At 40.7% G+C, this 25638-nt stretch overlaps 1 protein-coding gene and 1 non-coding gene across 3 annotated transcripts in view; both read right to left on the bottom strand.

Annotated features, from left to right (window-relative positions):
* DIAPH3 (diaphanous related formin 3) overlaps positions 1 to 25638 on the bottom strand; it is a 230889-nt gene that overhangs the window by 195047 nt on the left and 10204 nt on the right. The window contains exons 2-4 of one of the 2 annotated variants that reach the window (XM_061457257.1): positions 25270 to 25302; positions 17032 to 17205; positions 5997 to 6101 (exon numbers count right to left, since the gene is read on the bottom strand). In XM_061457257.1, the coding sequence (XP_061313241.1) occupies positions 5997 to 6101; positions 17032 to 17205; positions 25270 to 25302 (312 nt within the window). The remainder of the gene's footprint in view (positions 1 to 5996; positions 6102 to 17031; positions 17206 to 25269; positions 25303 to 25638) is intronic. The other variant, XM_061457256.1, reaches the window with a different exon arrangement.
* Positions 14200 to 14306, bottom strand: LOC133271801 (U6 spliceosomal RNA). Its single transcript, XR_009744270.1, has one exon. It is a non-coding gene; the product is annotated as a U6 spliceosomal RNA (small nuclear RNA).

The following is a 25638-nucleotide window of genomic DNA, read 5'->3' as shown; positions in this document are numbered from 1 at the left end:
AATCCTGAACCTGGGAGAAATAATCCCATGCAGAAACACGTGTTGGGGCCAGCCAGCTGAAAAGTAGGTTTGTATTAAAAAAAAACCAAAACACAACAACAAAACAACATAACAAAACACACAGAGGTCCTGGTTGATGACAAGTTGACCATAGGGAAGTGCAGCACTTCAAGGGAGATGACCCTGCTCCTCAGCTCAGTGGTGGTGAGACACATCTAGAGCATTGCATCTACTTCTGGGCTCACCCAGGATGGAAGAGACACGAACACATTGGCATGAGTCCAGTAAGGGCTGTGGGCAAGACTAAATGAGCAGCTGTTGTACAAGGAGAGGTTGATAGAATTTGGATTATTTAGCCCCAAGGAAAGGCTCAGGGGAATTCTATCGGTGAAAGGACAAGAGCCACAAACTGAAATATAGGAAATTGTTTAAACATAAGACAAAAACAAAGTTTCCCCCTTGTTTTTGTTTAGTTTTTAACCGTGAGGTTGGTCAAGCATTGGAACAGGCTGCAGACTGTATAGCCTCCTCTATGAGAGGTATTAAGAAATGGACTAGATAAGGGGCTGGGCAAGCCAATCTCTAGAGATCTCTTCCAGCCTCAATCATTCTATTCTATGACTATGATAACAGAACAGTGAGGAGCTACTGGAGGCTTCATTACCTCTCTGCTCCACATGTATTTCCTCAGACTTAGGAAACATATGTTCCAGACAACAAAAACAGACTACTGACAGAAACCACTCTGAAAATACAGCATCTCATGCTATGTTTTGGTACAAAACACATCGTACAAAGAATGCAATTCCAAACATGCCTCTGAATTGATGAAGACCCTCATCTGCTTACATATGAAAGTCACTTCCAATGTTCCGCAAAAGAATAGATGAGATGGCCAGGAAGGGATGACGGTTGAAGGGAACCTTAGAATACAGGATTCATAACAACAAATGTTCCCACAGACAAAAAAAAAAAAAAAAAAAACACAAAAAACTCAAGTGGCAACTGGCTTCAGTCTTCTTTCATGTTCTGTGTTAGTTCATAACCACATAATACTCAAGTCAGGCCCCACAGCAAGGGAACATACCCTAACCTCTTTAGATATTGTCTGGGTCCAAAGAGTTAACTATATGCTCTGGTAATGCCAGGAACAGAACACTACCTCCTCAAAAAACTCAATCTAGGTGGCAAACTTATTCCATAAATAATTTATGCTCCTCACCAAGATGGTAGAATTGCTTGCACCTGCAGAAAGCAAGAAAGCTCAGCTCCCCTACAGCTTTGACACAACTATATCTACAGAGGAATGAAAAACCAAACAAAAAAAAAAAACCCACATAAACAAAACCACAGCTGGAGAGCAATCTCAAAGCCAAATGTAGAAGACCCTAAACAAAACAATAAAGCATTCATAACAAAGACTGGATAAAACTTGAAAAGTAAAAGCTACTACACCATGAGTTACCCAAAACACTACAAATTCACTGGCTAAGGGGAACTGCTGACAAGGGATTCTGCCTGGTTGTTCAAGAGATTAAATACTGAGCACATCCATCTGGTTACAATAATTCTCAAACATTTTAAGACTAGACAATATATACTCTTGAGGCAGTCAGAAGAATATGAGTTACAGCTGTGATACAAGGAAGAAATTGTAATAACCATGATGTAACAGGGGCTCAAGGCTGTGCCTGGATGAATATACAGTTCCCCATGCAATCCTGTATCTTCCCAGCTCATCTCTGCATAGATGAGACTGACTAGAGACAAGATGACCAAACTCCTAGCAGCCCTCGTGACAAAGTATTTAACTAAATATTACAGGAGCTCTCCAGTCAGAAATTTAACAAAGTTCCAGAAATTCTCCTGGCAGCTCCTGCTATGCATGGACTAGTTGATAAGCAGTACTTGTATGCCTAAGCATATGGATTAATATCCTGGGTGGAGAATCTAATTTCCAATGACTTCCTCCAGCAGTTCTTGCTGTACAATTCACCAAGCTGGATACAACTAAGGTACTTACAAGAAGCAGGCAAGACTGCTTTCCTTTGATGCAGAAACAGTCATATAGGATAGTCATATGGACAGGACATATAGTTAAGATGGTCAGAAGACATTTTGGAAGTAATTTAATATAATCGATAGAAATGTGTGCAGTAGAAAGGTCCCATGAGACAAGAGCCTAACCAGGCTAGAAGAATTCACTAGAATGACATTTCAGAGTCTCTTCTGATTTATCTGAAGTCTCACAAGCAATGGAGTCTCACATCAATATCCAGGCAGTATCAGACATCCTGTTTCATGCTCAGTTCCCCACCTGAACATTACCCTGTACGAAAGATGCCAATGAATTATGAATGTCTGTACAACACACCCACAGTACCAAGTACCACTTACTCATACTTATGCTAAGGTTCTGCAATATAATAAGAATATGATACATCTGCCAGTTCTTAAATAAAATGAGAGCTGCATTTGGTACCAATTGTGAAACTGATTATATTAACTACATTTCACCATGGGAAAAGCTGCTTAAGTTCAAAATGCTTCAGTTAACTGAGAAACAGGAAATATCTTGAGGCATCAGTGCCTCTAGAAATTTAATTGCTCAACTGAAGAACAACTGGTTTGTGAGCAGATGCAGTATGAAGTCAGCATTAATTAATTCAGTTAAAACATTACAAGGGAGTAAAAGCTGCAAAACAAAAACAAAGTCTTGTGAAGAAAACTCACTTTAACAACCCAGTTTGTGTGTGTTCAACATACAGAACAGCAAAACTTATGGTAGAGTTACATTACTGGAGTGCTGCTTTTATTCCCACTTGAGCATCAGCTCCATAACATGGACTGGAACACCTTTGTATTTTTTATACATCACTTAAAAATGTGGTGCTGCATACCAACAGGTACAAAAACCACAGAAAATACATTGGACATAATCTCCAAAGACAAATGGAACCATACTGCTTTTGGTAGATGAGAATTCACACTTGCATAGTAATGTTCAAACACAACTGTTGTTCCCTTCTCTGATAAGTAAGGCATGACAACACAGCAGACAGAAATTTCATTCAAAATTTCACAGCCATGATGGTTTACACAATATGCAATATACATCTCTAAGATAATCTTTTTAAGGGAAGAAATAAGGCTTCACCTAAATGCTATACCAGGAAGTACTAACAGTATACTAAAGTACTTGAGCAGAATTCTTCCAAGCATACAACTTTTGCTATCATTAAAATTTTTCATCAAGTACTACTAGCATCCCAAACACCATAACTGTTTAGTCTTTGCAATTCTTCTACACATTATAAAGAGTGATGGTAACAGCAAGCTTACAGACAAAGATATACAGACATATATACAGAAGCATTCTTTCAGCCAACTGTTAAGAAGTCTCTAAGCAAAGTGGATGATGCATTTCCTATGAAGACAGGCTGAGAGAGTTGGGCTTTTTCAACCTGGAAAACAGAAGGCCCCAGGAAGACCTTAGAGCAGCCTTCCGGTACCTAGAGGGGGACTACAAGAAATCTGGAGAGGGACTTTTTACAAGGGCCTGTACAAGTGACAGGACAATAGGGAATGGCTTAGAACCGACAGAGGGCAGACTTAGATTACACATTGGAAAAAAATTCTTCACTATGAGGATGAAGAGACACAGGCACAGGCTGCCCAGAGAAGTTGTGGCAAGCCCATCCCTGGCAGTGTTCAAAGCCAGGCTGGACAGGACTCTGAGCAGCCTGGTCTGGTAGAAGGTGTCCTACCCATGGCAGGGGTGTTGGAAGTAGGTCATCTCTAAGTTCCCTTCCAACCCAAACCATTCTATGATTCTCAAAATCTCACCATATAGAGGTAGGTCACAATATTCTGTACCTAAATAATTACCTGAGCGCAGCGCTACCAAAGCCAGCAGAATTTCTAGATGCATCAATAACAGAGATGTGATTTATTAATATTGTAAAGGAGTTCTGCTTTTCTAAGAAACCCTGACACTGAGGTCAGCGATGAAGATCTGACTATAGTCTAATCGCCAGAGGCCGCTTCCTTTTCAGTGATGTTTAGAGCCACAGCCTCTGTTCTTCATTTTAATAGTTTTTGTAATAAGTGCTATAAATAAAACGTGCTTGGTACTCTGCATAGCAGTTGCAAATGAGGATATTTGTCCTAACACAATACAGGTGAGTCCCTGTCTACTTAAAGTTTGAGAGGTACCTACTATCAGATTTTACTGCAGCATCACTCATAGAGAGACCTGAGATGGGATTAATTGTATGCAATAGTAACTTCTTCAGCTCTTCAGAAAAGTATGACACTTCCATCGAGTCAAGGTACACCAAAATTTAGCTGAGTACCCTGGGCATGCAGTGCACTAATCTCTCTAGACAGAAATCACTCAGACAGTCCAACGCACAGGAGGCAGGAAAGAGCATGCCAGGAACAAAGAGTTGCAAGGGCAAGTGAAGGAGTTTCCCATTCCGGTAGCTCCAGCACAAAGCTGAGTTGATCTGGAGCACTATTGTATCAAACAGCTGACTCTATGCATCACAGAAACAGCTCCTCTCAATTTCGCAATGGCTGAATGTCATTTCCAGTAAGAAAACAACACTAGAAATAGAGTTCAGTGAAGACAAGAGTTTTCCTGCATAAATTAGTCTTCACTGACCTCCCACAGCAGAAAGCTGTGAGATACATATGCTGGCAGCAGAGGAGTGGAACAGAAAGGAAAAAAATGCTATGGGGGCTTTATGAAAACATACAAGGTAAAAGCATGTGGGAACAAATCACTACTTTGAGAGAGGAAACAGACCTGTCCTCTTCAGTAGAGTACCTTGTATGGCTGCTTCAGGCACAGCACAAGAAGCTCCATTGCATAAAAAGTGTGATGACAACCAAAGACACAAAAGAATTATTTATTGCAAATGGCACTCAGAAAGAAGGATCAGAGAAACCTACTCTGCTATAGGCTTTAGTTCTTTGAAAGTATTAAATGCCAGGAACTGAAAACGTGAAAACCTTTCTCTTGAGAAAGGGATTCTTAACATCAACATCAGGATGCTAAGATTCCAGCAACAGATGTGGATGCAACCACTCTGCACAGCCATCCATGTGTTATTGTCACATTACTTTTCAGATGAAACAGCTGAGATTTTAGAAGGCATGTGGAGGCCTGCAGTGCCAATGACATATAAACCTTGACACACTGTTTTAGGTTAAGAAACTTCAAGAATGTTGTGAGATTTACTAGCCTGAAGTTTCCTGATTTCCCAGGAAATATCTCTAAAAAAGAAAAACAGGGTTGACATCCTGATCCTTCCAGTACTAAGGAACTTTTACGCTATAGAAGGAATAGCAGTTTTGATGAGCTTAGCTTAACTAAAACAATGACCAGACAGTTCACTCCTGCACTAGGCACCTACCTTCCCAAAAGTGCATTACACTAATAAGGTACATCATTTAAAACAGACAGTAAGATATAAGTATGCCAATTTAATCTTTAAACTGCCTGGTACACAACTCCTTGCATTTCTCTAGAACAACCAGTCATTATTCCTATAAGTAAAAAATGGACACTAATTGGGTTCATGTGTAAACAATCACATTAGCAACTATTTCATAGCATCACATGAACTCTGTACTGAAGTCAAGAATGAAAAAGAATATCCACTTAAGTAATTCTTTCCAAACATTGCTAGAAAATAAAAATGTTCACATCAAGCTTTTTCAAGTTCTATGAAAAATCTTTCCATCTCCACTAAGAGCCATACCTTTACCAAAAAGAAGTACTGCACTGTAGCAGAAGACACACTCCAAGTACAAGTGAGTATTTTTCACTGGAGCTTATAAAATGAGATAATGCCCTTTAAAAAGGTTTGTGTCTATGAAAAACAGGAGTTAGTCAAAAGAATGTGATATGCAGGCATCATTTTTTCCTGTCCAACATGAAAACAACCTAAACATTAAGTAATTTTTGCACTTCACAAACATTTACTTACAGACTTGGAAGCAGTGCTAATATATTGCATCACCATTTCTTTTTTGGTATTAAAATCCTTTTCTCTCAATGGCATCTTCTTGTCTTCATTTAAATTCATATCTTCCTAGAATGGGAAGCAGGGAAACAAACAAAAAAATGTAGTTTTAAATGTCATCCAGAAACAGTTGTTTAACTATGAGACTAACTTGAAAACAATAAAGACACAAAAATACAAACATGCGTGATTGAAAACTGTAACACAAAGAACTTCCCATAGATTAGTTACTCAAAATAATGAAAATCCTTATCCATATTCCCTAGCAACTCAGACTAAAAAAACAGCCAACTATGTCACAATAAACAAGTGCACCACAACCACTAGCATGGACACTTAAAAATCACCTGCAGTTTCACACACACACACCAGAAAAGCAATACTTACCACTTCCTAAAAGATTTTATAAATCTTTTTTTTATAAACCAGCCTCTTAGAAAGATTTTAAAAATAATATATTAAATTTGTTCCATAATTGTGTTCCTCAGTTACTAAATACTTAACCTGGGCAGCAGAAACTGCTTTGCACCGAGGGTAGCTCACAATACCCTTGCAATAAAAGCAATTCTTGACGATTTGATCACTAAATCAACACCTTCAACTGTCATCAAAACCACATCACAATTCATTCATTCTAACATAAACCAGAGGTCAAAATGAACATGTGCAGAGCTACATTGAAAGCCATACAGCAGCTATTCATTGACATTTCTGACACAGGGACTTCTACTGTTCCAGCCTAGAAATGCTCTGATCATTGTAATCAGTTCCACATCTGTGAGAAAGGACATTTCCTATCACACTGGAAGTACAGGAAAAAAAAAAAGGCTTAAGAAACAGAAACAATTTAGGCACACACACATATGAGCACATACAGCATTACTATGGCCACCCAAGCTTAGCAAGAATTACTGTAGTTACCAGCTGAGATTCACAAGGTGAATCCCCACCAGCTTTGGCAATAGCAATGCTACAAAATCAGTAGGTAAGCATCTTTATAGCAAAGCTATTTCACCTAGTCAGAAATCAAAGACAAACAGCAAGCAAACTCATAACCTTAGAAGAAAGAAAAAAAAAAAAAAAAACAAACAAAAAAAAAACACCTAAAGGCCAAAATTTCATACTACACTGAAACTTAAGTTTCCTTGTCTTTCACTAGTTTTCATATTGAATAGGACAGAACCAAACACAACTCCTAGAGACATTTAGAGTTTTGCATAAATGCAAGTGAGAAGACACTGCAGAAAATGCTTGACCACTTATGCTGAACTTCTGCCAAATGGGGCAATTTTGTGTAGATTTCCCGCACACACAAATGTTAGCCTTTTGTTTCCTTAAGGACTAGAAAAAATTCTTAAGTCTAGTATGCATTTAAATTATTACTTCATATTTATTTATTTACTATTTACTATTTAGTATTTTATTATTTATTTGATACTATATATACAATGTTATTATTGATATTGTTACTATCAAGCAAGCACAAGGGGCATGTAAAAAATCTTTCATTCAAGCAATAATGTAGTCATTTGAATCCTTGGCAGCTAGCTTGCATATTGGTGTTACCTCCCACATCTCAAAGTAAATGCAAAACACCTTCGTCTAAACAAGCCAAAGCCAACAAGAAAGGAGGCCACACATGTTCAGCTGGAAACCTAAAAATTTAAACTAGTTAGACAACAAACCAATCTATGTACTTTAATGACTGGTCAAGCACTTAGTGTTAATTACATGACTACAGAGGACTTGGACAATTCATCAGTGTATTCTGGCACTGATAGGTGGGTTTGGACATAGAGATTTAGAGACTGTTAAAAGGTATTTTAACTAAGAGCAGATAAGAAAGTTATTTTCAATTTACTACTTTAAACATTTTTTTTCAGTAACAAGTTCTTTGAAAGCCAGCAAAATGTTATAACCTTTAATTCTCAACAAGCATTTCCTTAGCTTAAAAATGGGAGGAATCAAAATCAAATCAAATTGGCAAGAACACTATAATGCTAGTGTTCCCTCTGGCCTTCCATTTGTTACCTTACTACAGGTATTTCTCAATTTATGTAATACTTCAGTTTAATTAACTACCTTACATTAAATTCACAACATCATATTTATGACTATTCTTACTAACACGCAACACATCTGTTGAGATACGTACATGACAACCCATACTATAGATTACTAAAATCAAGTCCAACTTGATATTACCAGATGATTTTTTTTCTGCAAGTCCCAATAAATATCTTTGCAAAACTGTGCCTCAGGATTCCTTTCTACAGGGATACAATTGTATAGCAATACTGGCTTCAAATGAAAATACACTTTACATGTATATTTAATAGAGGTAGCTGTATTTTATTTAATACTTAAATTGTGCTTTTAAAACCTACATAAAGACAAAAGTGGAAACACCGAATCCAAAGTATTCCATTTTAAATTTCACAGAAATACATGGCTAGGTGTCCTGGGTTCAGCAGTAGCAGTCATTTTTCTCCTCCTTGGTAGCTGGTGCAGTGCAGTGTTTTGACTTTCAGCTCGGGAACAGAGCTGATAACAAGGATGTTTTGGTTTGGCCAAGGACTTTGTGAGCCTCATGCTCTGCCAGGGGGGAGGGGAGGCCAGGAGGAAGCAGAGACAGGACACCTGACCCAAACTGACCAAAGAGGTATTCCATACCACAGCATGTCATGCCCAGGATGTAACGGGGAGTTAGCCGGAAGGGCTGGGAGACTCCAGGGTTGGAGGAGGTATCGGTCGGAGCTCGGTCGGGCTTGGGGGGCGAGTTATCGGTCAGCGGGTGGTGAGGTGTTGTATTCTCTTCCCTTGTTATTTCCTTTATCATTATTATCATTGGTGGTAGCAGTAGTGATTTGTGTTATACCTTAGTTACTAAACTGTTCTTATCTCAACCCGTGGGAGTTGCATTCTTTTGATTCTCCTCTCCGTCCCTCCGAGAGCAGGGGGAGGGCAAGAAAGGGGGGGAAGTGAGCGAACGAATTACCTGTCTGGGTTTAAACCACGACACTAGGTTTTTCTCACTGTTTTCTGGAAGTTATCATATCATCAGTACCCTGCCTCCAATATGCCAAACAGGTTTTGTTCATAGAAACATTGAAAGATATGTATATCTTACCTAAGGGGGGGAGAAAAGCAAACAAACACAAACAAGAAATTTTTTTTCACATTAGCCTGTAGCCACTGTGAAGTTCATTCTTCACTTAAAAGCCCTCCTTTCAGACTTCTTTTAAGCTTTTTGAAAAATAACTTCTTAAATAATAAAAAGGTGGAAAAGGGTCTTGTTTTTCCTGCAAAAAATAGCTAACTTCTAATCATGTTAAAAAAAAGGATGAGGAAGGGAGGAGGCATTAAGAAGCCTATTAGTAGCCTATAGCCTATCAGCTATATTCCAGAATCCTAAATGTACCCCCAGGTTTATTTATAAAAAATATTCTGTCTGCGTGCAGCAAAAAGTAATTTCTTTGTTGTTGCTTTTAAGAAATGAAGCATCATTAAAGCAACCTTTCAGTACCTGAAGGAGGCCTATAAGGATGCTGGGGAGGGACTCTTCATTAGGGACTGTAGCGACAGGACAAGGGGTAACAGGTTCAAACTTGAATAGGGGAAGTTTAGATTGGATATAAGGAGGAAGTTCTTTACTGTGAGGGTGGTGAGGCACTGGAATGGGTTGCCCAAGGAAGCTGTGAATACTCCATCAGTGGCAGTGTTCAAGGCTAGGCTGGACAGAGCCTTGGGTGACATGGTTTAGTGGGTGGTGTCCCTGCCCATAGCTGGGGGGTTGGAACTGGATGATCTTAAGGTCTTTTCCAACCCTAACTATTCTATAATTCTATGATGCAATTGATTTGTACAGATTAGAAGTATTCAGCATTACAAGGGGGACATCACACGTGGCTTAGTTTACAAAATCTTCAACTCCATTCTCTTATTTCTTCTTAAATCATTTACAGTTATTCTACAAGTGAGCAATAATATTATTTTTCTCATTGGAAAATAAGAATAAGCAATTTCACATGGATATTTTCCTAACAGCACTAACAGAAAATAAAGGAGCTTTAATTGTCTGTTTTTTATGAGTTTTTCCATCATTTTTGCCATCAAAACCACACACTGCATAAAATACTGGGAGAAGGAAGCTGCAAGCATTTAGGAAAACCCAAAGTATAACATAACACATTCATTGCAACTTCAGAATTCAGAAACTACTCTTTTCAATACTAACCAATTGACTTTCTGTTTTGTGCAAAATCAGTTCCAAAAGCCTGGCTACAACATTCAAGTTGCTCACCACCCCCTAGATCACTTAATTTGATCAGAACAGCAAACCAGAGGCTACAATATATCACAGTATCACAGTATGTTAGAGATTGGAAGGGACCTCGAAAGATCATCTAGTCCAATCCCCCTGCCGGAGCAGGAACACCTAGATAATGTTACACAGGAATGCGTCCAGGCGGGTTTTGAATGTCTCCAGGGAAGGAGACTCCACAACCTCCCTGGGCAGCCTGTTCCAGTGTTCCGTCACCCTCACTGAGAAGAAGTTTCTTCTCAAGTTTAAGTGGAACCTCTTGTGTTCCAGTTTGTACCCATTACCCCTTGTCCTATCATTGTTTGCCACTGAGTAGAGCCTGGCTCCGTCCTCGTGACACTCCCCCTTTATATATTTATAGACACTGATAAAGTCACCCCTCAGTCTCCTCTTCTCTAAACTATAGAGACCCAGCTCCCTCAGTCTTTCCTCATAAGGGAGATGTTCCACTCCCTTAATCATCTTCGTTGCCCTTCGCTGGACTCTCTCCAGCAGGTCCCTGTCCTTCTTGAACTGAGGGGCCCAGAACTGGACACAATATTCCAGATGCTGTCTCACCAGGGCAGAGTAGAGGGGAAGGAGGACCTCTCTCGACCTACTAACCACCCCCCTTCTAATACACCCCAGGATGCCATTGGCCTTCTTAGCCACAAGGGCACAGTGTTGGCTCATGGTCATCCTGTCGTCCACTAGGAACCCCAGGTCCCTCTCCCCTACACTGCTCTCTAACAGGTCGTTTCCCAACCTATACTGGAACCTGGGGTTGCTCCTGCCCAGATGCAGGACTCTACACTTTCCCTTGTTATATTTCATCAAGTTACTCCCTGCCCAACTCTCCAGCCTATCCAGGTCTCGCTGGATGGCAGCACAGCCTTCTGGCGTATCAGCCACTCCTCCCAGCTTAGTGTCATCAGCAAACTTGCTGATAGTACACTCAATTCCCTCATCTAAATCATTGATGAATATATTAAATAATACCGGTCCCAGTACTGACCCTTGAGGCACTCCACTAGTTACAGGCCTCCAACTAGACTCAGCCCCATAGACTACAACTCTCTGGCTTCTCTCCTTCAGCCAGTTCGCAGTCCACCTCATTACCTGATCATCCAGTCCACACTTCCTCATTTTAGCTGTGAGGATGCTGTGGGAGACTGTGTCAAATGCTTTGCTGAGGTCAAGGTAGACCACATCCACCGCTCTGCCATCATCCATCCACCGTGTTATTTCCTCATAAAAGGCTAAGAGATTGGTCAAACATGATTTCCCCCTGGTGAAGCCATGTTGACTGCCCCTCATAACCTTCTTATCCTTGATATGCCTTAAGATGGTACCAAGGATAAGGTGTTCCATCACTTTCCCAGGGATGGAGGTGAAGCTGACCGGTCTATAGTTACCCGGGTACTCCTTCTTGCCCTTTTTGAAGACTGGAGTGACATTTGCTTTCCTCCAGTCCTCAGGCACCTCTCCCGTTTCCCAAGACTTGGTAAAGATGATGGAGAGTGGTCTAGCAATGACTTCCGCCAGTTCCCTCAGCACCCGCCAGTGCATCCCATCTGGACCCATGGATTTATGGATGTCCAGATTGCTCAACTGGTCTCTAACCCATTCCTCATCGACTAAGGCAAACCGCTCCGCCGACCTGACTTCATCTAAGGTCTCAGGGGTACAGGGCTCTTCAGGACTGCCCGCAGCAGAGTAGACAGAGACAAAGAAGGCATTCAGTAACTCTGCCATCTCTTTATCTTCTGTCACCAGGGCACCCATCCCGTTCATCAGTGGGCCTACATTGCCTCTGGTGTTAGTTTTGTCTGCCATGTATTTGAAAAAGCTCTTTTTGCTGTCCTTGACCCTTCTTGCCAGGTTTAATTCTAAGGATGCCTTAGTCCTCCTAGCTGCCTTCCTACATCCTCTAGCAGCAGCCTTATATTCCTCCCAAGTGGCCAGCCCCTCCTTCCATGACCTGTAAACTCTCCTCTTCCACTTGAGCATACCCAGCAATTCCCTATTTAGCCACGCAGGTCTCTTGGCCCTCTTCCTTGACTTCCTACGTGTCGGGATGCTCCGATCTTGAGCACGGAAAAAGCAGTCCTTGAATGTCAACCAACTATCTTGGGCCCCTTTACCTTCAAGCAGCCCTGCCCATGGGATTTCCTCTAGCAATTGCTTGAAAAGGCCAAAGTTTGCCCTGCTAAAGTCCAGGGTTGCAATTCTACTTGGTATTCTACTAGTCCTGCCACACAAGATCCTGAACTCCACCATCTCGTGGTCGCTGCAACCAAGGCAGCCCTCAACCCTTACTGCTTCAACCAGATCCTCCTTGTTAGTGAGGATGAGATCCAGCAGCACTCCTCTCCTGGTCGGCTCATCCACCATTTGCAGGAGGAAGTTATCATCCATACACAGGAGGAACCTCCTGGACTGCGGCTGGGTTGCTGAGTGGTCCTTCCAGCAAACATCAGGGAAGTTAAAATCCCCCACGACGACCACAGCCTGTGACTGTGAGGCCGCTCTCAGCTGCCTGTAGAAGGCCTCATCAACTTCCTCACCCTGATCTGGTGGTCTGTAACAGACACCTACAACAGTATCCCCCCTGCCAGCCTGCCCCTTAATTCTCACCCACAGACTCTCAACTCGCTCATCATCTGTCCCTGGACAGAACTCGGTGCATTGTAGTTCCTCCCGCACATAAAGAGCAACCCCACCACCCCGCCTGGCTGGCCTGTCTTTCCTGAAAAGGACATAGCCTTCCATGACTATATTCCAGTCATGTGAGCTGTCCCACCACGTCTCTGTAATTGCCACCAGATCATAATCTCCCGACTTAACACAGGTTTCCAACTCCTCCTGCTTATTTCCCATGCTGCGCGCATTGGTGTACAGGCATTTCAGGGAGCGAGCTGAGCACACCGATTTCACCCTAGGATTGTAGGGGGCCTCCCAGTCTTCATTAATTCTGGAGCGCTGCCCCACTGGGGCAAGCCCAGCTACAACCCCATCCCCCTTCGAATCTAGTTTAAAGCTCTCCAAATGAGCCCTGCTAATTCGTGCCCCAGCATCCTTTTCCCTCTGTGAGATAAACCTTTCTCACTTGTCATTGTCCAGACTGGTGCCCTATAAAACCAGCCGTTATCAAAGAATCCAAAGCCCTGCCTGTAGCACCAGTCTCGAAGCCAATTGTTCATGAACTGAATCTTCCCATTCCTTCCCACATCAGTGGAAGATGGAAGGAGAGAGGAGAAGATCACTTGAGCCCCAGACTCTTTCACCATCCGCCCCAAGGCCCTGTAGTCTTTCTTCATCCCCCTCAGACTGCGGGAAGCAGCTTCCTCCCCACCTGTCTGGAAGACCAGTAGCGGGTAATAGTCTGTTGGGTGCACCAGGTTGGGGAGCACCCTGGTGATATCCCTGATCCGGGCTCCAGGCAGACTACACACTTCCCTATGATGAGGGTCAACTCTGCATATCGGGCCCTCTGTTCCTCTCAGAAGGGAATCCCCTACTACAATGACCCTTCTTTCTTTCTTAACAGAGGCAGTCTTGAGGTGCAAAGTCGACTCCCTTTTCCTATGTGGCCTTGTGGGCTGGCCTTGCCCCACATTCTCATGCCCCACATATACTAAAAAAGAGCGAGAGCGCAGCGGAGGAGCCGAGCCCCGCGACGGCCGAGAGCATTCCCCGGCAGCCGCCTCCTTCTGCTCCTCGACCGCCCCGACCTCCGATCTAGTCTGATCTCGGAAGCTAAGCAGGGTCGGGCTCGGTTAGTACTTGGATGGGAGACCGCCTGGGAATCCCGGGTGCTGTAGGCTTTTTTAGTATATGTGCTGCCGAAGCGAGCACATATACTAAAATATGGAACGCTTCACGAATTTGCGTGTCATCCTTGCGCAGGGGCCATGCTAATCTTCTCTGTATCGTTCCAATTTTAGTATATGTGCTCGCTTCGGCAGCACATATACTAAAAGTCATGTTTCTCCTCCTTGGTAGCTGGGAAGTGCTGCGTGGTCTCCTGCATCCTCCCGGGGCCGGAGGCCGCCAGGGGACGGCTGCCGGTGGAGGAGGTCGGGGCGGTCGAGGAGCAGAAGGAGGCGGCTGCCAAGCAGCGGGAGAAGGCGGCAGAGGAGTCGAGCCCCGCGGAAGAGCCGAGCCCCGCAGAGGAGCCGAGCCCCGCGACGGCCGAGAGCATTCCCCGGCAGCCACCTGCCGAGCCCCGGGAGGATGCAGGAGACCACGCAGCACTTCCCTCACGAGTGTGAACACTGCACACAGTCTCTCCTGCTCTGGAAGACTGTTACAAGTTACCTGACTGGGTTTACACCACGACACCTACCTCTCCTTCAACATCCAGGGCCTCGAACCTATTACAGAGGGACACCTGGGGAAGCAGGGCAGGAAGGGGGGAGGGTTTCCCACGACGTCGAACTGGAACTCGCTTCCAACCCTCGTCGTCTTTTTGGTCCCCTACCTCTGCGCAACAGCTACAGGGCAGGGGCTGCCTCGGGCCATCCCCCTCTGTGTGAGAAGGCAGGGGGTCCTTCCCCTTTTGGGGGGTATCTCCCTGGAACCGTTTCGACTGGCCCGCCAGGGAGTTACTCCACCAGTCGATCTCCCTTTCACACTCCCTGATGGTCCTCAGCGTCTCAACCTCCTCCTTAAGTCTTGCCACCAGGCTAAGCAGATCTTCTACCTGCTCACACCTCACACAGGTGGAATGCTGTCCTCCCTCCCCCGGCAGCAGCAGGCTCTGGCACTCCCTGCACCCAGAGACCTGAACAGCCACGGTCTGGGACGGGGTCTCTGTCTGAGTTGCTGTAGTCACCTTACTGCAAGCTCTCTTTCTGGAGGCAACCATATTGGTGCGCAGTCTGGGACACCAGCAACACGACCGGCTTGTTCCTCCCTGTGCCCGGTGGGCAGCGACCTGTCGCTCCCCTCTCAAAGGCTTTTTCAAGGCAAGCAGCAGGGGAGTGGTCGCCGTCACCGTGGAAACGCCCCCCCGCCACGTCAGCCTCTCTCTCTCGCAAGGGCTGCTGGGGCTTCGGGGATCGGGAGATGTCGGGAATCGTGATGTCTCTGCGCTATCCCCTCTGATTTTCCTAATCTCCGTTGACCCTCGCGTCGCTGAAGCGTGCCGGCTGTGGCTCTAGCTAGGCTAGCTCCGATCAGCTGACTGAATATATAATTAGCTATATAATCTACTGTGATTAAACTAGCTTTATTTCACTCCATTCAAGTGTGGATAAACTGAAGAATCCCTTCTGCATTATGTTATAGCTAAAATAACACTAATAAAGTAGTTTAAGTGCTTTGTTATTCAGTGAGACTAGGAAAGCATTGAAATTATCCTGATGTCATCAGTAACATGTTTTTGCATAGTAGTTATAAAATTGGAATTAATTGCTTCAGGATCCATGGAAATAAGCCTGGATATAAGCACTTCTTTTTACCTACACACACAGCAGTAGGTTTCTGAGGATTTACTGGAAGTTTGCATTTTTTATGGCATAGTTTCAACATCACACACTATCCTACACCAGAGTCCCTGTGGAATGGTAGAGAAATACATCCTACATTTATGTAGCAGGGGATGTGCACAGGGAGGCATACCTTGAAGCTTATTTAAGGAAAAACTTCTCCCATTTCCTAACATTTGAGCAACTACCATTCATAGTGAAATTTTTTAAAAGTAGTGAAGTAGCTTAGACACGGATGTACACCAAGAAAATCAACCATGTAAGAACAAGTACATTTAGAAAAGTTGATAACACGGTAAAGTTGTCCTCTCCATCAGTTTAACCTGAAAACGAAAATCCTGAATTCTCTCTTTCAGTTATAGCTCTCCGCAGTTCTACAAAAGCATCTTCATGACTAAACTGAGTACTGGGAATCAGAAATTCCATCAAGGTATTTCCCTCATAGCACATTTGATTTCTTCCACATCCCAGCTCCTGGCAGTCCCTTTGTTTTTCAATAGTTACTTGTTACAGGACAGAGAAAGAAATAATAATCTAGACATCACTCTCCTTGTTAATGTCCTCTTATGCTCTTGAGATTGCAGTCACTTTCTTCTCTCATGGCCATTCCATGTTTAGTTTTAAATTGCTCAAAATGTCATCATCACCATGACAAAAAGCCTCAACCTATTGGTACCACCAAGAGGTGGTACCAATGTCACATAACCTTTCCACCAAATGACTGCTCTTTTGTTGCACAATAACAATGACAACTGAGGAATGCAGCAAATTTGAGACTCATATGCCGACAAATGCTGCTTTGGAGGCAAAAACCTTGAGTCTTTTTTTGTGCAAGAATGACAGAGAACGTAATTTCAGAACAAAACCCTGCTGTGACATTCAGAGGTATAAAATCTCTTTGTAAAAGTTTCAGGTCATCTTGAAAGGAAGCAGGATTCTCCATTTCTTGTTTTCCTCAAAATCTGTTGCATAATCTAATAACCAGAAACCTCTTGTTTCCATTTTAAATATATTTAGAGAAAGATCTTATCAAAATAATGCAGAGTTAAGCCCCTGAGAAACACCATTAAAAAAACACACACTTACAGTAACAGTACTAATAACTCAGGTGAAGATCAGAACATATGCACAAAAGAAGGCCCCCTCCTGTCAGTTAGCCACATTGTTATTCTTCAAGTAAAGGAAAATAACGCAAGACCCTTACCATCATTTTTTCAAACAGCACTATAATTTCTCTTTCTGACAGGGTCTTTGGAGCAAAATCTTCTGTGTCCATAGGTGTGGATGACCAATCTGTAGAATGAGAATGCTTCATATGCGGCAGAGGAGGTCGTTCCTTTTTACTTCCTGGAATTCTTATACTGGCAAACCTATCCAACTGAAAACAGAAAAGGTGTAACATCACATACTGTTTCCATTCTACATAACCCTAATTAAGATGAGCATTCCTGAAAACTAAACATCCTTATTTTTCTGTGGTAACTTCCTTATTATTTAACTGCCTAATTCTAGAGGGTTTTCCTAAATATACATGTAACAGTCAGTTGCCTTAGGGATCAAGTTAACAGACCAGAATTCCATTGCATTATGGAGAAATCATGCAGAACATGAGAATTTTACGGAAAGTTTGGAGGCAAAGATATCTACAAAACCAATTTATGAAGAGTTCTTCCTAACCATTACATGTAACATATGAAAAAGCAGGCTTATTTATCAAAAGCATAGTTCTAAAATATTTTTTGCTACCCTGAAACAGCTGTACTCCTCACACTGTAACAGAATATACATATTTGCATTTTTATACAGTACATACAGAAGTTACTTCTTATTAAAAGACAAGTTAGAATAACTAAGACATTGCTCTGTTTTTTTATTTGTGTTATGCTACCCAAAACTTAGTGCCTTTTTATGCTCCAGTTATTTAGAAATTCATTTAAGAGAAGCATAAATACCATCAGCTCATTTATTAAAGTTAAGCAGGACACACTCATGGTTTCATGGATAATCCTTAGGTCTTATCACCAACATGAGACAGTCACTTGAACTTTACCCTTTCAAGAGCAAACAAAAACAAATTCTTTGGACAAGTGGTTTGGATTGTGGGGAGTTTTTTGTTGTGGTTTGTTTTTTTTTTTTTTTTACTTATTAGGTATATATCACCTTTTCAATAAAGGCTTACTAAGTGAAATTTCAGACATTTTCATTTTTAGAGGTTGCGAGTTTAAACGTATAGGGCCAAGAGCCAACGGAATACAAAAGCAGATGACATGCTCAATGAGATGTGCTAAATCTTAATCATCTCTGTAGCAGCCTTCTGAACAGATGTGAACACCAGTATTACACTTGTCAGTACAGAAGGAAGTTATGGTAGCATTTGATGCATAAGAGGTTTTGGACAAGATTCCAACCCCATCAACAGACCTAAATCTTTGAAATGCTATGCAAAAATATTCTGAGACTTCAATATATCTTGAATATAAGTATCTTGAGATATCACTTAATAACTACATCCAAGTTACCAAGCTAAATGACAAGTTATTATAGCATCTGTGAAATTAAGATTAGAGAGAGCAAAGAAAATTAGTAGCAAAAACTGGGTACAAGTGTTCCACTCTAGTCAGAGCAAGAATTGACTATTAGACATCCATGAAGAGAGGCTTAGAGAAAAAACAAAAAGACTTTTAATTCTTCCTGCTCAAAATTGTGAAAGAACAGGTTTTGGAACACAGAAATAGAGTACAAGCCACTCACATACAGATGGTTGTAGAACATGCAAAAGCAGAAAATGAATATAGCATAAACATAAAAGAACTCAGCATGGATGATGGGGCTCTTTAGCGTCATATCAAACCAGCAGGCAGTGAGAAGAGCACACTCTAAAGGAATAATTACATAGGAAAGTCCCAGGAAGAAAGAATGCAGCAAAAGCAAAAGGGGGAGTAACATCACTGGAAGAGAAGTAGAATCAGTGACACAAATCATCTTACATCTCAATCAGACAGCAATTTTCCTTCCTGCCTTTAAAAGCAGAAGTCTCTGGTAAACATGGGGGCATAAAGCCAGGTTGCAAACTGCAATATTGAGACTAGAATCTTAAAAAAAAAAAAACATACAATTTGAGATTTTTCTTCTCAAACAATGTCTTTCACTGAGCACCAACAAAAGGCAGCAAGTCTACTCCAAAGAATTAGCCAGTAGCTTCTCCATGCCCCACTATTCACTGTCAAGGGCGTAACCTAAGAAATAAACCATTATGTTTGAAGATTCTTCATACATAGAACTGAAGCAGGGGTAGAAGGAAGACACTCTGGTAAAGAAAAAAAAAAAACAACCAAGAAAACACAACATTCAGCCCATCGTTCAGTCAGCAGAGAATTTACTAAATTAGGTTTAAGAGAAGTGTGTGCTGTACACTCCTTATCCCATCTCTCCTGAAAAATCTTGGCCCCTTCTTTACAGTACATGATGCTGAAGTATCCTCTCTTCCTTGCCCTGCACCACACAGCAGCAGCAATATCAGCTGTGGGCAGGCAGAACCACCCCAGTCTCTGCCATGAAATCCTCCCTGCAGTCCCAGAGCTGCTCTTGCTTCACTAGTAACAGGCAGCACCAATCCAGGGATGAGAGAACATCCATCCTTGAAAAGATATATTTAAATTTGTTCACATTCTTAGATTGTGCTTTGTTTTTAAGCTCCTCTTGAACATTAGACTGTATGCCAGATGTTTCGCAACACTACAGGTAAGGACATAACATTCATATTCCCCACATTCACCAAATTCTATACCACATATCCTAAAGGAGGGAAGCACACTCTTAGAATATATTTGATCAGGCAGAACATGCAAGACGAAGTGAGATACTAGGATTATAAGCACATATAAACATGTGTCAAACAAATTACTTTAAATAATTTGAAACAATGCAGCCTAAGAGTAAGGTTTTCATACACAAAAAAAAACTGAAATTCACAAAAGAAATAGAAACTCACAGAAACTCTCACAGAAACTCTCACAGAAACTCTCACAGAAACTCTCACAGAAACTCTCACAGAAACTCTCACAGAAACACAGTGTTATTCTACAAACACTTCTGCTGAATTATACATTGATAGTGCTTCAAAAAAAGCTAACACCTCTCGATATGCCATACAGGCGAATAATTTCATGGTCCACAGAAACCACTATAGAGAAAGAATGGAAATTTCATTGCTTGGTTGTAATGAAATCTACCATTGATCACTGCTGGCGATCTAAGTGCATTGAGGAGAAAATGGCAAAAATATAGTTCAGTAATCTTCCATGCTACACCAAAACATTTTAAATCAGGCTGTCATGGTTTTCCAATGGGGAATATATAAAGTTAGCTTTGATACAAAGTGTCACGACAGTTTAAAGCAGGTTTCAGCTTCCATCTTCTCTAAAGATGTCTACCATTTTTTTGGTACTTATTTTACCAATAAATTGGTATTTACTTTACCAATAAATACATATAGACCCATACAGGAACAGTGCTTTAGGACAATAATTTTCTGAAAGGGACAAACTTTCCCCTCAGAAAGTTTGTTGGGCCAACATTATAATTAACCAAACAATAATCAGTGTTTCATATGCTCTTGATATAAAGTATTTTCATAGTAAAATCACTTTGAAATTCCCCAAATTAATATCTGGTTTGATGTACTGATGGAAGGCAGAGTAGATTGTAGAGAGTTAAGATTTCAAAGGCAATAAAGGAATGAGAAGGAAATAACAGTGCAATTACGTACTTCTGGGCACTCAGAAGAGAAAGCAAGAATTCTTTTAATCCACTATACAAAAACATAACAAGGAATCTCTAACCAGCTCACAAATTCAAAGAAATCTACCCCTACCATTACAGCACAGGTACTGAAGATGAGAAAAACTATTTCAGATACATAATCTAAAAAGAAACAAAATAATTAAATACAGAGTACAAAAATGCTTCTGTAATATTCATTAAAAACTATCTGTGTTGAAATTGAAAAAAAAAACCCACATTAACTGCCTATGTAAGCGCAATATAGGCTGCATAGTGGTCTTATGCTTAAAAGTATGTGATATTGAAAAGAGAAGTCAAAGTAACTGAAAAGAAGTTAACTCTGGAAAGGAATGATAGGAAGAAGTTTCTTATCCAAAGGTAAGCGTAATTCTAGAAATAACACTGATATACCACTATTTTGTTAGCAACAACTAACAGAGACAATCGTAAGGGTTTTTTTGGTCAAAAGGTAGGTTTGGCCTGATTTTTTTTTTAAGTGGGAGGGAAGAGTAAGAGGAGGGAAAAGATAAACAAAAATTAATTAGGACAGCAAAGAAGTTATTAAAGATACAGCCTGCACAGTTTTCGCTCCTAAGACTAGATCCCGCAGCATGAAAGGCATGAGACGTCTTTTCTCATAAACTTAAAGCAGTGAGTTGTTTGCATATATTTTAGCTTTTTTGTCTTTATGCCTCCTACTGCCAGAGGCTGAAACATCTATAAAGCTGTGTACTTTATTCTGTCAGTTCACATTCTCCATGACACAAAAATGGCAAGGCAGCTGAAACGAAATCTTAACATCATAACTCAAACACAGTGAAAAATAAACCATGGTCAACATGTAACCATGAGTTACCATGAGACTGCTTTCCAGTAGCATTTACATTTACCACCCTTAAGATTCTCTGGAAGCCTTGGCAAAACTATTGTTATGGCCCCCTTGCACTGTAATAGAGTTTAAAACTGTCTTACAGCAATGTTTCCTCTACTGCTCTGCTTCATCCATCACACAGCTATGTGAAACTAGCTTCAGAAAAGTACAGCAACCAAACCCTACCAGTAATCTCCAACAGTGTATGAGGGGCAAGCAAGTTCCTGAATACACACAGTCACGGTGTTGACAGCATCTGCACAGGGAAAAGTTATCTCACTAATCACTTGGCAGTCAAGATATCTGAATGAATCATGAAGATCCCACATATCTTTAAACATAAATCATGCATACAGTGCAAAAATGATCTGACCTGTGCTTTTTTATGACTAGTAGTACAAGAAAATATGCTGGCTTATTTGCAAAATGGTATCATCACGGCAATATTGAAATCCCATAAGGATTTAATTTATAATGCATATTTTTTAAACAGAGACACATTAAAGAAACTACTTGAAAGAAAGCAACTGACACAGGTAGAACATAGCTCCAGCCTCAATACTGACTGGATCTGTGGGTCATTGAGCTGCAGCAGCTTCGCCTCTGTTGGGTAACAGGATGCATTTTCCTCCTTACATTTTCCTCCCCCAACAGAACAAAGGATTTATTTTACCCACCACAGCTCACATGTTCACAGCTACATTGCCAGTAACATAAGATATTCTTAGCACATGAACAATTTTTGCTACTTAAAATACTAGAATAATCCATAGTGTCTTTTAGGTTAGAAAAGATATCCTTAAAATCATTGAGTCCAAATGGGCTTAAAGAAGATTAAAAATGTATATTCTTTCTTTGACAGCCGAATTGCTCTATAAAATTAACTTCTTACTATGTGATAAATTCCACTAGTGGCAGTAAAGCTTTTCATAAGACAAAGACATAAAATAGAATCATAGAATGATTAGGATTGGAAAGGACCTTAACATCACCTAGTTTTAACCCCTCTGCCATGAGCAGGGACACCTCACACTAGGTCACGTCACCCAAGGCTCTGTCCAACCTGGCCTTGAACACTGCCAGGGATGGAGCATTTGGGCAACCTGTTCCAGGGCCTCAGCACCCTCACAGTGAAGAACCTCATCATTACACCTAACCTAAACTTCCCCTGTTTACCTCTCGTCTTACAGCTACAGCTGCTGATGAAAAGTCCCTCTCCAGCATCCTTGTAGGCCTTGTATATTGCATAAACCAAGATACAGAGAAAATCCCTTTTATATGACTTCTTATTCCTAATATGCTCAGTCTCCCAGAGATTATTTTACCTTTCTTGAGATCAAATAATTTTACAAATGGTAGAAAATTAAAAGTCACAGAGTTTAGGCCTATGCAGTCACATCTTAAATGTCTAGAATATATTCTACTCTGAACTGGTTTCTCTATATACTGGAACTTATACAGCCTTTCTTATCATCACAGCAGTTACTATGAAATCAGTCAACTTTATAACTTTCAAGCTGTAAGGACTTTTAGCAAGCATTTCATTTTTGTCTACATAAGAGATTTTTAATAAAATTATGTTCATATGCAGGTTTTTGATTTTTATGAACCTTACAAACCATCTGTCGAAATGTGAAGCACTCAAGATAAAAGAAAAAAGGCTTGCTCCCACAGCGATCTGGCAGGTAGATGAGCTCTCATGTACCTATTTGCCACTCTTCTGTGGAATAAGATTAAGACCCCTGTCTTCACAGTTTGTAAAGAAAAAATGTAAAAGAAATGTGTCAAATGTGTAAAAAAGCAAGGTGTTTCTGAACTTTATGGAGATTTGTCACTAAAAGTAGACAATGCAACAGTGTCTCAGGAATAATCCAATACAATTGAAATACTGAAAGCAGTCTGCATTTTAGACTAACAAGTGTTGCTAAATTAACTGAATGTAAAAAAGTTCCTAGTGACCATGATACAACACTGTATTTGTAAGAAACAGGCTGCGAGTAATATTTTATAGAGCAAATTAACATGCAAATGAGTGTCCCCGAGAAGAAAGAAATCTATTATTTCATTGAAAGCTACAAAAATCAAGTAATCTTAAAACTTCAGGGTTTTAACTTTCTCTTACTACAGTTTCCCCCCATGGCACAAAAGGAATTTTGAGAAAACATCTTTAGCAATTTTTATGCTTGGTGTGAAATGCCAAAACTTCTCTGCTCTGAGCCACATTTAAGCTGCCTAGGACTCAGACACCTAGTGTTATTAGCTGTTTCACAGGATCAGGCACAGAAAGACTAAACCAACAGAAAACTCAGAGGGACGAAAAACGTCAACTGGAAAGCATACCCTTGTTCCAAGATGAAGTTGAAAGTGAACAAAATACACATCTTTAGAAGCGTCTGCCACTGCAATATATAAGGATTGGGTCGTTTGCTTTTACTGTTAGCCTTTTATTAAACAGCTGTCATTTCCCTTTAAAATACATACATATGTACCATCACTTGTACAGACATGTACAGACACCTAGTATCTATTTTTCAGGTGACTTTCTTTAGTCTGTGAAGGGGCCTTAAGTATGCTCCAAGAAATTTAAGGAGTTGGGTAGGAGATTGCTTACAACAAAGCTATCAGGCTCTTTGTCCTTATTGCAACATGCAAAACAAATCTCCTGACTTCTAGTGGCTATTATTACAAGTTAGAAAAGTCCAATAGGCTAAGTGTAATAAGGGATCAAGCTAGCCTGTTTAAAAAATAAAAATCCACAGAAACAAACAGCAAGATCTTGCGCATCCAGGCTTTAACCCTTCCAGGACATGACCAAAATTAAGTTTTGGTTACCACAAAATACTTTGCTTTGAAAGAACTGTGAACATTTCCTCAGCATTTCGAGAAAAAGCACAAATTTAGAGAATCAAAATTTCATTATCAACCCATCAGACTCAAATTTCTTAATAACAATTTCCCACACATGGAACTCTGCTAAAGAAATGGCAACAGGTGATTTAAGCTAATCTAGGAATAATAGGTGGAGGCAACATGCTCAACACAACCACCTTTGCACACCTAATCAGCAGTACTGGTTCCTCAGCTAGGAAGCACGCTGCACATTGTTCAGCATAAAACTCTCTACACAAGTTCTCAGTCATGCACAGAAGTACTTCAGCAAGAACTCTGTATAGCACTGAAATCATAACAGGTGATCTTTAGCTACCTACAGAACATTACTTCCTAGATAAAATCAAAGACCGTAAATGATCCACTTTAAGGAAAGCTATTCTTAACAACAAAAGAATATACAGTGAAATAGGTAACTTCAGAAGCAAGAAAAAAAAAAAACTTGCTTTGTAATACAGAACCCCATCTGCTGTTCAGACAGATGAAGTTTGAGAAACAGTGCTAACATGACATTGAATATGCCTAACGCAGTTTGAAACAAGCATTAATGAGTTTTAGAATCAACTGTTAGTTTGTTAAACATGGTATTTTAAATTAGCCATGCAGCCTAAATAACTTTATTATTAAACATGCAATCACAAATATCTTAACTATACTGCATGTAAATTGGCACAATTACCTGTCAAGCTCATTTAGTTATGATTACAGCATACTTTAAAGCCATCCACAGATTTTTGCTGCTTGCACCAAGTATGCTACAGATAGTTACATTTTAGTGAGACTTTGCCAATTAACTAAATTAACTCCACAATTAAGAGCTTCTTGTATCCATAAGGTTATTTCTATTGCATTAGCAATAAGGTTATTAGCTTAGCATAGCCAAAGAAAAACTTGTCTTACCACATCATCTGTCAGTGTCTTGATATTTAAGTGCTGTAAATCAAACAGGAAACCAGTCATGTCATAATTGTGCAGGAAAAAGAAAAAAAAAACAAACCCCAAATAAAAAAGCAAGTCTCAGTTATAGCTACTGTTACCCAAAGTAAGATGCAAGTTAAGCAGTGTCGAACCATGGAACTTGATGTTTCTTGGCAAATTGTTGGATTACAGTGAACAGGTTAAGCTGGGAATACAGTGAGAGTCAAAACAATCTGTAGTCTAACCCTTAAGATAGAATAATACCAGAAGAACATAAACCAAGCAGAGCTTGAAGCAAGTTGTGTTTGATTATATTTTATAGCTAAATATACTAGAAAACCTGCTCATAAT

The sequence above is a fragment of the Pezoporus flaviventris genome, unplaced genomic scaffold, assembly GCF_033815535.1.
Source record: "Pezoporus flaviventris isolate CSIRO_AGI_PZ_B2104156 unplaced genomic scaffold, CSIRO_AGI_Pfla_v1 ptg000025l, whole genome shotgun sequence".
In the NCBI taxonomy this organism is placed as follows: Eukaryota; Metazoa; Chordata; class Aves; order Psittaciformes; family Psittacidae; genus Pezoporus; species Pezoporus flaviventris.
This window is presented reverse-complemented; position numbering and strand designations above follow the sequence as displayed.